The sequence below is a fragment of the Crinia signifera genome, chromosome 4 (genome assembly GCF_055691185.1).
Source record: "Crinia signifera chromosome 4, ASM5569118v1, whole genome shotgun sequence".
NCBI lineage: Eukaryota > Metazoa > Chordata > Amphibia > Anura > Myobatrachidae > Crinia > Crinia signifera.
In genome coordinates, this window is record NC_139220.1 from 3246411 (window position 1) to 3261478 (window position 15068).

The 15068-nt window shown below is 47.5% G+C and overlaps 1 protein-coding gene across 1 annotated transcript in view; it reads left to right on the top strand.

The window, feature by feature from the left end:
* Positions 1 to 15068, top strand: part of LOC146073557 (solute carrier organic anion transporter family member 1C1-like) — a 47505-nt gene that overhangs the window by 10173 nt on the left and 22264 nt on the right. The window contains exons 4-6 of the mRNA XM_083180752.1: positions 7394 to 7526; positions 7615 to 7721; positions 13446 to 13592. Of these exons, the coding sequence (XP_083036878.1) occupies positions 7394 to 7526; positions 7615 to 7721; positions 13446 to 13592 (387 nt within the window). The remainder of the gene's footprint in view (positions 1 to 7393; positions 7527 to 7614; positions 7722 to 13445; positions 13593 to 15068) is intronic.

Consider the following 15068-nt stretch of genomic DNA (forward strand, 5'->3'; position numbering starts at 1 on the left):
TGTCACTGTTACATATGACCACATGACTGCCACATATGACCACGTGTCTCTGTTACATATAACCACATGACTGCCACTTATGACCACATGTCTATGTTACATATGACCACATGACTGACACATATGACCACGTGTCTCTGTTACATATGACCATGTGTCTATGTTACATATGACCACATGACTGACACATATGACCACGTGTCTCTGTTACATATGACCACATGACTGACACATATGACCACGTGTCTCTTTTACATATGACCACATGACTGCCACATATGACCACTTGTCTATGTTACATATGACCACATGACTGACACTTATGACCACGTGTCTATGTTACATATGACCACATGACTGACATATGACCATGTGTCTCTATTACATATGACCACATGACTGACACATATGACAACGTGTCTCTGTTACATATGACCACATGACTGACACATATGACCATGTGTCTATGTTACATATGACCACACGACTGCTACATATGACCACGTGTCTCTGTTACATATGAAAACTTGACTGCCACCTATGACCACATGTCTCTGTTACATATGACCACATAACTGCCACATATGATCACGTGTCTATGTTACATATGACCACATGACTAACACATATGACCATGAGTCCCTGTTACATATGACCACATGACTGACATATGACCGCGTGTCTCTGTTACACATGACCACATATCTCTGTTACATATGACCACATGACTGACATATGACCACATGACTGCCACATATGACCACATGTCTCTGTTACATATGACCACATGACTGACACATATGACCATGTGTCTCTGTAACATATGACCACATGACTGACATATGCCCACATGTCTATGTTACATGTGATCACATGACTGCCACATATGACCACGTGTCTCTGTTACATATGCCACATGACTGTCACATATGACCACATGTCTCTGACCGTCACATGTAACCACGTGTCTCTGACGTCACATGTAACCACGTGTCTCTGACGTCACATGTAACCACGTGTCTCTGATGTCACATCTAACCACGTGTCTCTGACCGTCACATGTAAACACGTGTCTCTGACCGTCACATGTAACCACGTGTCTCTGATGTCACATATAACCACGTGTCTCTGACCATCACATGTAACCACATGTCTCTGACCATCACATGTAACCACGTGTCTCTGACCGTCACATATAACTACGTGTCTCTGACCGTCACATATAACCACGTGTCTCTGACTGTCACATGTAACCACGTGTCTCGGACTGTCACATATAACCACATTTCTTTAACATCACATGTAATCACGTGTCTCTGACCATCACATGTAACCACGTTTCTCTGACCGTCACATGGAACCATGTGTCTCTGACCGTCACATGTAACCACGTGTTTCTGTGTGTTACATATGACCACATGACTGTCACATATTACCACGTGTCTCTGTTACATATGACTACATGACTGCCACATATGACCACGTGTCTCTGTTACATATGACCAAATGACTGACCCATATGACCACGTGTCTCTGTTACATATGACCACATAACTGACACATATGACCAAGTGTCTGTTACATATGACCACATGACTGACATATATGACCACTTGTCTGTTACATATGACCACATGACTGACACATATGACCACGTGTCTCTGTTACATATGACCACATGACTGACACATATGACCACCTGTCACTGTTACATATAACCACATGATTGCCACATATGACCACTTGTCTATGTTACATATGACCACATGACTGACACTTATGACCACGTGTCTCTGTTACATATGACCACATGACTGCCACATATGACCATGTGTCTCTGTTACATATGACCACATGACTGACATATGACCACGTGTCTCTGTTACATATGACCACATGACTGACATATGACCACGTGTCTCTGTTACATATGACCACATGACGGACACATATGACCACGTGTCTCTGTTACATATGACCACATGACTGCCACATATGACCATGTGTCTCTGTTACATACGACCACATGACTGACATATGACCACGTGTCTCTGTTACATATGACCACATGACGGGCACATATGACCACATGTCTCCTGTTACATATGACCACATGACTGCCACATATGACCATGTGTCTCTGTTACATATGACCACATGACTGTCACATATGACCACGTGTCTGTTACATATGACCACATGACTGACATATGACCACGTGTCTCTGTTACATATGACCACATGTCTCTGTTACATATGACCACATGACTGACATATGACCACGTGTCTCTGTTACATATGACCACATGACTGACATATGACCACGTGTCTCTGTTACATATGACCACATGACTGCCACATATGACCATGTGTCTCTGTTACATATGACCACGTGTCTCTGTTACATATGACCACATGACGGACACATATGACCACGTGCCTCTGTTACATATGACCACGTGCCTCTGTTACATATGACCACATGACGGACACATATGACCACGTGTCTCTGTTACATATGACCACTTGACTGCCATATGACCACGTGTCTCTGTTACATATGACCACGTGTCTCTGTTACATATGACCACATGACGGACACATATGACCACGTGTCTCTGTTACATATGACCACGTGCCTCTGTTACATATGACCACGTGCCTCTGTTACATATGACCACATGACGGACACATATGACCACGTGTCTCTGTTACATATGACCACGTGACTGACATATGACCACGTGTCTCTGTTACATATGACCAAATGACGGACACATATGACCACGTGTCTCTGTTACATATGACCACGTGACTGACATATGACCACGTGCCTCTGTTACATATGACCACGTGCCTCTGTTACATATGACCACGTGCCTCTGTTACATATGACCACGTGCCTCTGTTACATATGACCACGTGCCTCTGTTACATATGACCACATGACGGACACATATGACCACGTGTCTCTGTTACATATGACCACGTGCCTCTGTTACATATGACCACGTGCCTCTGTTACATATGACCACATGACGGACACATATGACCACGTGTCTCTGTTACATATGACCACGTGACTGACATATGACCACGTGTCTCTGTTACATATGACCAAATGACGGACACATATGACCACGTGTCTCTGTTACATATGACCACATGACGGACACATATGACCACGTGTCTCTGTTACATATGACCACATGACTGACATATGACCACGTGTCTGTTACATATGACCACATGACTGACACATATGACCACGTGTCTCTGTTACATATGACCACATGACTGACATATGACCACGTGTCTGTTACATATGACCACATGACTGCCAAATATGACCACGTGTCTCTGTTACATATGACCACATGACGGGCACATATGACCACATGTCTCCTGTTACATATGACCACATGACTGCCACATATGACCATGTGTCTCTGTTACATATGACCACATGACTGTCACATATGACCACGTGTCTGTTACATATGACCACATGACTGACATATGACCACGTGTCTCTGTTACATATGACCACATGTCTCTGTTACATATGACCACATGACTGACATATGACCACGTGTCTCTGTTACATATGACCACATGACTGACATATGACCACGTGTCTCTGTTACATATGACCACATGACTGCCACATATGACCATGTGTCTCTGTTACATATGACCACGTGTCTCTGTTACATATGACCACATGACGGACACATATGACCACGTGCCTCTGTTACATATGACCACGTGCCTCTGTTACATATGACCACATGACGGACACATATGACCACGTGTCTCTGTTACATATGACCACTTGACTGCCATATGACCACGTGTCTCTGTTACATATGACCACGTGTCTCTGTTACATATGACCACATGACGGACACATATGACCACGTGTCTCTGTTACATATGACCACGTGCCTCTGTTACATATGACCACGTGCCTCTGTTACATATGACCACATGACGGACACATATGACCACGTGTCTCTGTTACATATGACCACGTGACTGACATATGACCACGTGTCTCTGTTACATATGACCAAATGACGGACACATATGACCACGTGTCTCTGTTACATATGACCACGTGACTGACATATGACCACGTGCCTCTGTTACATATGACCACGTGCCTCTGTTACATATGACCACGTGCCTCTGTTACATATGACCACGTGCCTCTGTTACATATGACCACGTGCCTCTGTTACATATGACCACATGACGGACACATATGACCACGTGTCTCTGTTACATATGACCACGTGCCTCTGTTACATATGACCACGTGCCTCTGTTACATATGACCACATGACGGACACATATGACCACGTGTCTCTGTTACATATGACCACGTGACTGACATATGACCACGTGTCTCTGTTACATATGACCAAATGACGGACACATATGACCACGTGTCTCTGTTACATATGACCACATGACGGACACATATGACCACGTGTCTCTGTTACATATGACCACATGACTGACATATGACCACGTGTCTGTTACATATGACCACATGACTGACACATATGACCACGTGTCTCTGTTACATATGACCACATGACTGACATATGACCACGTGTCTGTTACATATGACCACATGACTGCCAAATATGACCACGTGTCTCTGTTACATATGACCACATGACTGCCACATATGACCATTTGTCTATGTTACATATGACCACATGTCTTTGTTACATATGACCACATGACTTCCACATATGACCATGTGTCTCTGTTACATATGACCACATGACTGTCACATATGACCACGTTTCTGTTACATATGACTGACTTATGACCATGTGTCTCTGTTACATATGACCACATGACGGACACATATGACCACGTGTCTCTGTTACATATGACCACATGACTGCTACATATGACCACGTGTCTCTGTTAAATATGACCACATGACTGACACACATGACCACGTGTCTGTTACATATGACCACATGACTGACATATGACCACGTGTCTCTGTTACATATGACCACATGACTGACATATGACCACGTGTCTCTGTTACATATGACCACATGACGGACACATATGACCACGTGTCTCTGTTACATATGACCACATGACTGCCACATATGACCACGTGTCTCTGTTAAATATGACCACATGACTGACACATATGACCACTTGTCTATGTTACATATGACCACATGACTTACACATATGACCATGTGTCTCTGTTACATATGACCACATGACTGCCACATATGACCATGTGTCTCTGTTACATATGACCACATGACTGACATATGACCACGTGTCTCTGTTACATATGACCACATGACTGACATATGACCATGTGTCTCTGTAACATATGACCACATGACTGCCACATATGACCACTTGTCTATGTTACATATGACCACATGACTGCCACATATGACCACGTGTCTCTGTTACATATGACCACATGACTGCCACATATGACCACATGTCTCTGTGACATATGACCACATGACGGACACATATGACCACGTGTCTCTGTTACATATGACCACATGACTGCCACATATGACCACATGTCTCTGTTACATATGACCACATGACTGCCACATATGACCACATGTCTATGTTACATATGACCACATGACTGCCACATATGACCACATGTCTATGTTACATATGACCACATGACTGCCACATATGACCATGTGTCTCTGTTACATATGACCACATGACTGACATATGAACACGTGTCTCTGTTACATATGACCACATGACGGACACATATGACCACATGTCTCTGTTACATATGACCACATGACTGCCACATATGACCACGTGTCTCTATTGCATATGACCACATGACGGACACATATGACCACGTGTCTCTGTTACATATGACCACATGACTGCCACATATGACCATGTGTCTCTGTTACATATGACCACATGACTGACATATGAACATGTGTCTCTGTTACATATGACCACATGACGGACACATATGACCACGTGTCTCTGTTACATATGACCACATGACTGCCACATATGACCACATGTCTATGTTACATATGACCACATGACTGCCACATATGACCATGTGTCTCTGTTACATATGACCACATGACTGACATATGACCACGTGTCTCTGTTACATATGACCACATGACTGACATATGACCACGTGTCTCTGTTACATATGACCACATGACTGCCACATATGACCCTGTGTCTATGTTACATATGACCACATGACGGACATATATGACCATGTGTCTCTGTTACATATGACCACATGACTGACATATGACAACGTGTCTATGTTACATATGACCACATGACTGCCACATATGACCATGTGTCTGTTACATATGACCACATGACTGACATATGACAACGTGTCTCTGTTACATATGACCACATGACTGCCACATATGACCACATGTCTATGTTACATATGACCACATGACTGCCACATATGACCATGTGTCTCTGTTACATATGACCACATGACTGACATATGAACACGTGTCTCTGTTACATATGACCACATGACGGACACATATGACCACATGTCTCTGTTACATATGACCACATGACTGCCACATATGACCACGTGTCTCTATTGCATATGACCACATGACGGACACATATGACCACGTGTCTCTGTTACATATGACCACATGACTGCCACATATGACCCTGTGTCTCTGTTACATATGACCACATGACTGACATATGAACATGTGTCTCTGTTACATATGACCACATGACGGACACATATGACCACGTGTCTCTGTTACATATGACCACATGACTGCCACATATGACCACATGTCTATGTTACATATGACCACATGACTGCCACATATGACCATGTGTCTCTGTTACATATGACCACATGACTGACATATGAACACGTGTCTCTGTTACATATGACCACATGACGGACACATATGACCACGTGTCTCTGTTACATATGACCACATGACTGACATATGACCACGTGTCTCTGTTACATATGACCACATGACTGCCACATATGACCACGTGTCTCTGTTACATATGACCACATGACGGACATATATGACCATGTGTCTCTGTTACATATGACCACATGACTGACATATGACAACGTGTCTATGTTACATATGACCACATGACTGCCACATATGACCATGTGTCTGTTACATATGACCACATGACTGACATATGACCACGTGTCTCTGTTACATATGACCACATGACTGCCACATATGACCACGTGTCTCTGTTACATATGACCACATGACGGACACATATGACCACGTGTCTCTGTTACATATGACCACGTGCCTCTGACCAGCGCAGTCTGTCATTGCTCTCTCACTTTACCGTGCAGGTAACTTACTGATGATCGCCATCGTTAGCTATTTTGGGGCGAGACTCCACAGGCCGCGGATTATTGCAGCCGGTTGCATCGTGATGGCGTTGGGAAGTTTTCTCACCGCTACGCCGCACTTCTTCATGGGACCGTACGTGACGCCCTTGCCTCATTTCCGTATCATATAATTCATGGATTCTCCTCTTCTGTGATGATCTCAATGTCTGATTTCTCCACAGATATCGATATGAATCGCTGAGGACACACCGGAGCTCACAAAATAATTCCACTTTCAGTGTTTCCCCCTGCTTGGCCAATGGGACAGTTACTGAGGCCATTAATCCAGGTACAAACTGAATCCACACCCAACTACATTTCTCTATGGACTAAAGCAGTGGTAGCCAACTACGGTCCTCGGGAGCTACCAACAGGTCACATTTTCCAGACATCCTAGCTGCTGCACAGGTGCACTCATTACTGACTGACACATTCCAAAAGATCCACAGGTGCAGCTAAATACTTCACTTCTGTGAGGAGATCTGGAAAACATGCACTGTTGGTAGCTCTCGAGGACTGTAGTTGGCTACCCCAGGTCTAAAATATCACAAGGAGCAATCACCTTTTTATTTCTTTAGTTTTTCTGTCCCCGCCATGACACGACCTTGGTGACCTGGCCACATAACATGATCTATGTAGAACACAGCGGGCGGGACTGTGGCTGAGACGCCATTATTATACGTTCAGTGTCGGATGGCTAACCTTGTTCCAATTGCAGATGACCAATGGATTGCTCAATATGTTCTCATACCCCCTTCAGCAGACTGTCATCATCATCAACATTAATGTACACTCATTGGTGCAGGCATAGAGCCACTGTCAGAGGTGGTCACAGGGCAGAGAACCAAGGATGGGGTCCAGTTATAGCTGGTGGGCACGAGCTATAGGAGATGGAGGGTGAAAGAGGGTGGGGCAGACTTCTGTACATGGTCATATGGTTATGTGGACAGGTGGGTTTTCGATGACAGGTTGATGTACAGGATGGGGAGGTAGTCTGATAGAATGAGGGAGAAGTCTCGGATTCCGGAGTGAAGTGCGGATACCAGAGGGGAGGAAAGGTGATAGTCATCAGCTGGCCAGAGTGGACTGTGGGATTATGGGAGTATTTATTCCAGGCCTACTGGTGCCCAAGCAAAAGTTCGAAGTGCGCCCCCCTCTGCGGTTGTGGGTGCAGCGGGCAGTCCGGGGCGAATACAGGTACCCGGGCAGCGTTTGGTCCGGAGTGTAGGCAGCGTGAAGCGCCTGGGAGCTATGGGTGCGGCAGCAGTTGGAATTGAAAATGGAAATGGGCTCTGATTGGCTGGTAGAGTGAGCACTCTGAGTCAATCAGCAGCCAGCATATCTTCTGAATTATCAAATTCTGACGCACTGTCCCCAGTGTCCGCACACTCAGCACTTACCAGACAATGCGGACTGCCTGCTTCACCGCCGCAGCCACAGCCCCCGGACCCCGCGCTGCCCCTCCCCCTGTAACCATCCCTGACTGAGGCCGCCATTAGGAGTCGGGGCCCAATGCTGGCAATGTTAGCAGCAAAGCCTGGCATGTAGGTCATACACATGTATAATGTCACTGACTAGTTCATATGAAAGGACAGGTTATATAGCAAAGGTAGGAACATTGCACTAAGAGAGTACATGTAAACCCCATGGGTAACCGTGCTAGTCAGGGCATCTGGATTATCAGCGCGTTGAGCCCATAATATATGTGGTCTACAACTGGAGGTGGTCAGTAAGAATAGGGAAATATGACATGGGAGAGTACGTACAAACCTGCTGGTATGAGATGTCTTGTGGGGTCTAGAATGTGCAACAGGCTGATAATCTGAAAGCTCTAATGGGAAAGTGCCCATAAGGGTCTCTGGGTAAAGGATCAATGGTCAATGGGTGGGGGGGGGGGGAGTATATATATATATATATATATATATATATATATATATATATATATATATATATATATATATATAGTGCTATTTTTGTAGGAAAATAGGTTCAGGAACTGTGGGCAGGGCAGAAAGTGGGCGGTAATATGGGAGGAGCTACAAAGGGGAGGGGCCTTGCATTTAAAAAAGAAAATTCACATAATGTCACACAGATAGAGCTAAAATTCACATAATGCCACACAGATTGAGTCAAAATTCACATAATGCCACACAGATTGAGCCAAAATTCTCATAATGCCACACGGATTGAGCCACAATTCCCGTAATGCCACACGGATTAAGGAAAAATTCACAATAAACACCAGAAATGCGTAATTGCGCGCCGGAGGCGCGCCAAAAATGTACACCATAATGCTCATTACACATTAAGCCACACACCATAATGTCCATTACGTATTATGCCAAACACCGTAATACATATGACAAATTATGCTACATAAGTGCTGCTTACCTACATGCTGTTGCCAGGGGTTCCATGCTCATTGCCATGTGGGTTTACTTGCTCGTTGCCATGTGGGATTACATGCTCGTTGTCATGTGGGATTACATGCTCATTGCCAGGGAAATTAAATGCTCGTTGCCCAGGGGGAGAACATGCTTGTTGCCAGGGGGTTTAAAGCCTTGTTTCCAGGGGATAACATGCTAGATGCCATGGGATATTAAACATTCATTGCCTTGGGGATAAATGCCGTTTGCCAGTGGAAATTTTTATGCTTGTTGCAAAGGGGTAGCCTGGGCATCTCCCCAACTACAGTAGCGGGAGCTGACTGGGGACAGCCTGCCATAACATACCAAGCTGTCCAGCTTCCCCAGTCCTTCACCTCACAGTCTCCCCCCGCCTAACAAGAATTTTGACAGCCACGGAGCCGCTGGGACAGAAATTCGCCAGCAGAGAGTACCACTGCAGACAGTACTTGGGAGAGGAATGGAGGCCTCCGACTGCGGTGGTGGGAGCTGCCTGAGGATGACCGGTAGGGACACTCAGCTCCCGGCCGTCACTTACACACACACTGACATGAGTCTGCTGCAGAAGGCTCCCACCCGCTGCGTACACACACTGACATGAGCTGGTGCTGCTGCGGTAAGCTGGAGGAGGCCTTCCACAGCAGCCTGTAATGGAGATTTGTGTCCCCCTTTAAAAACGAAAAACAAAAAACTGACATAAAGAGAATGAGGCAGTGTATGATAGCAGGGAGTGGCAGTGGGTGACATGAGAAAGGGGGACATGGAGAGGCAGTGAGTGATATCAGGCAGAAGGTGACAGGGAGAGGAAATTTGTCCTAACCAGGACTTTAGACAGGTTTACATACAGAGTGACATTTAACTGGATGAAGGAGGGGGCAATTAAACTGAATAGAAAGGGAGGCAGTAAATATGGCAAATGGAGGTGGGAGCCACTGCTGCAGGTTTACAGGTGCCCCCATCCTCCCCCCCCCCCCCCCCCCCTAAATCTGACAGTGGCAGCGTCCCCTCCTCCACTCACACCGCTATCCGACTCGGAGGAAGCGGCGTAAAGAGAGGGAGGAGGCGGGTGCTGCTGTACACAGGCACACACGTAATAATGTGATGCTGCCCGGCAACAGCCTGTGTCAGCGCTAGGCACTGCTGGCACCGATCTGCAGTGGGGAGTGAAACCTTTCATGGCGGGGGAGTGAGACCTTTCATGGCAAGGTGATGTAAAATTCATATCTCCCGCTGGACCGCCAGCCAATAGGCGCTCGCGGTCCAGCAGCCACCAGTTGATTGGCTGCTGGATCGCAAGCACCCATTGGCTAGCGGTCCAGGGTGAGACGTGAATGTTACGTATCAGCACGTCTCTCCTGGACCTGGAGTCCGTAAACAGTGGGCAGGGTAGCGGGGAGCAGGGAGCGGGCAGGCGATGCTGGTGACGGGCGGCCTGGAGCAGGTTCCGGAACGCCATTCCTGATTACGTCATTTTTTATTTGAACTTCAGGAACGGCGTTCCGGACCGTTCCGGCCGAAAAATAGCCCTGTATATATACACACACACCACATGAGGGAGATAAACCAGGGAAATGTGACTCTGGGATTTGGCCAAGAGAAGATCATTGGGGACTTTGGTCAGAGCAGTTTCAGTGGTGTACAGGGGGAATCCAGATTGGAGAGTAGCAAGCAGGGAGTTGTCAGACAGGTTGCTGGCCAGATGGTTGTAGACAATTCAATCTATTACAGATTTTTTTCAACGATCTAGTTCTATTATTTATCTGCACCCTGATCTCATAGGCAAAGGTGTCTCCTGTACTATTATGGAAATATGCACCCTGATCTCTTAGGGAAATGTGCCCCCTGATCTCCTAGGGAAAGATGCCCCCTGATCTCCTAGGGAAATGTGTCCCCTGATCTCCTAGGGAAAGGTGCCCCCTGATCTCTTAGAGAAATGTGCCCCCTGATCTCCTAGGGAAATATGTCCCTGATCTCCTAGGGAAATGTGCCCCCTGATCTCATAGGCAAAGGTGTCTCCTGTACTACTATGGAAATATGCTCCCTGATCTAATAGGAAAATGAGCCCCCTGATCTCCTAGGGAAAGGTGCCCCCGGATCTCCTAGGGAAATGTGCCCCTGATCTCCTAGGGAAAGGTGCCCCCTGATCTCCTAGAGAAATGTGCCCCCTGATCTCCTAGGGAAAGGTGCCCCCTGATCTCCTAGGGAAATATGCCCCCTGATCTCCTGGGGAAATATGCCACCTGATCTCCTAGAGAAAAGTGCCCCCTGATCTCTTAGGGAAATATGCCCCCTGAACTCCTAGGAAAATGTGCCCCCTGATCTCCTAGGGAAATGTGCCCCATATCTCCTAGGGAAAGGTGCCCCCTGATCTCCTAGATAAATATGTCCCCTGATCTCCTAGGTAAAGGTGCCCCCTGATCTCCTAGGGAAAGGTGCCCCCTAATCTCCTAGGGAAATATGCCCCCTGATCTCCTAGGGAAAGGTGCCCCCTGATCTCCTAGGGAAAGGTGCCCCCTGATCTCCTAGGGAAATATGCCCCCTGATCTCCTGGGGAAAGATGCCCCCTGATCTCCCAGGGAAATGTGCCCCTGATCTCCTAGGGAAATATGCCCCAAGATGTCCTAAGGAAAGGTGCCCCCTGATCTCCTAGAGAAAAGTGCCACCTGATCTCCTAGAGAAATATGCCCCCTGATCTCCCAGGGAAAGGTGCTCCCTGATCTCCTAGGGAAAGGTGCCCCCTGATCTCGTAGAGAAAGGGGCCCCCTAATCTCCTAGGGAAAGGTGCCCCAAGATCTCCTAGGGAAATATGCACCCTGATCTCCTAGGGAAATATGCCACCTGATCTCCTAGGGAAATGTGCCCCCTGATCTCCTAGGGAAAGGTGTCCCCTGATCTCCTTGGGAAAGGTGCCCCCTGATCTCCCAGGAAAAGGTGGCCCCTGATCTCCTAGGGAAATGTGCCCCCTGAGCTCCTAGGGAAATATGCCCCCTGATCTCCTAGAGAAAAGTGCACCCTGATCTCCTAAGGAAAGGTGCCCCAGGATCTCCTAGGGATATATGCCCCCTGATCTCCTAGGTAAAGGTGTCCCGTGATCTCCTAGGGAAATATGCCCCAAGATCTCATAGGGAAATATGCCCCCTGATCTCCTAGGGAAATGTGCCCCCTGATCTCCTAGGGAAAGATGCCTCCTGATCTCCTAGGGAAATATGCCCCCTGATCTCCTAGGGAAAGGTGACCCATGATCTCCTAAGGAATGGTGACCCGTGATCTCCTAGAGAAATGTGCCCCCTGATCTCCTAGGGAAAGATGCCCCCTGTACTCCCACAAAATGTTGGCCCCTGTAATCCTAAGAAAATAAATATTTAGTGGTGGTCATAGACAGTCTAAAAAAACCAAGGAATTGTATCATTCAGACACACAAGCAGACTAAATGTTATGTGGCATACCTATATGATGTGTGTGACTGCAGCTATATCTGCATACAAACGTTGACGTTAGCTGAGTTGCACGTGACCTGCCGGCTCACTGACGCCAGCCATCTCGCACTGCATGACGTATCGCAGCTACATGTATGAGGACACATTTATAGTACCTCTATGTATTTACAGAGTGCGTGAAGGAAGGCGGCTCCTACATGTGGGTTTATGTCTTAATTGGAAATATGCTGCGAGGAATTGGAGAAAGTCCCATTACCCCCCTTGGAATTTCGTACATTGATGACTTCTCTGGACCTGAAAACACTCCTCTGTATATAGGTAATACTGGCGGTTCCAAAGACCCATCACCCCATGACCTTATCTTACCCCGGGGGTATCTGACAGCACTCCTCTGTATATAGGTAATACCGGCGGTTCCAAAGACCAATCACCCCATGACCTTATCTGACCTTCTGACCCCGGGGGTATCTGACAGCACTCCTCTGTACATAGGTAATACTGGCGGTTCCAAAGACCCATCACCCCATGACCTTATCTGACCGTCTGACTCCGGGGGTATCTGACAGCACTCCTCTGTATATAGGTAATACCGGCGGTTCCAAAGACCAATCACCCCATGACCTTATCTGACCTTCTGACCCCGGGGGGTATCTGACAGCACTCCTCTGTACATAGGTAATACTGGCGGTTCCAAAGACCAATCACCCCATGACCTTATCTGACCTTCTGACCCCGGGGGTATCTGACAGCACTCCTCTGTATATAGGTAATACCGGCGGTTCCAAAGACCAATCACCCCATGACCTTATCTTACCCCGGGGGTATCTGACAGCACTCCTCTGTATATAGGTAATACCGGCGGTTCCAAAGACCAATCACCCCATGACCTTATCTGACCTTCTGACCCCGGGGGTATCTGACAGCACTCCTCTGTATATAGGTAATACCGGCGGTTCCAAAGACCAATCACCCCATGACCTTATCTGACCTTCTGACCCCGGGGGTATCTGACAGCACTCCTCTGTACATAGGTAATACCGGCGGTTCCAAAGACCAATCACCCCATGACCTTATCTGACATTCTGACCCCTGGGCATCTGACAGCACATACCCCCGGGCACCTGACAGCACATACCCCCGGGGCAGCTAACCATACTACAGCACATTCCCCAGGGCATCTGACAGCACATACCCCCGGGGCAGCTAACCACTACAGCACATTCCCCGGGGCACCTGACAGCACATACCCCGGGGCAGCTAACCATACTACAGCACATTCCCCGGGGCACCTGACAGCACATACCCCCGGGGCAGCTAACCACTACAGCACATTCCCCGGGGCACCTGACAGCACATACCCCCGGGGCAGCTAACCATACTACAGCACATTCCCCGGGGCACCTGACAGCACATACCCCCCGGGGCACCTGACAGCACATACCCCCGGGGCAGCTAACCATACTACAGCACATTCCCCGGGGCACCTGACAGCACATACCCCGGGGCAGCTAACCATACTACAGCACATTCCCCAGGGCACCTGACAGCACATACCCCCGGGGCAGCTAACCACTACAGCACATTCCCCGGGGCACCTGACAGCACATACCCCCGGGGCAGCTAACCATACTACAGCACATTCCCTGCGGCACCTGACAGCACATACCCCGGGGCAGCTAACCACTACAGCACATTCCCCGGGGCACCTGACAGCACATACCCTGGGGCAGCTAACCATACTACAGCACATTCCCCGGGGCACCTGACAGCACATATCCCCGGGGCAGCTAACCA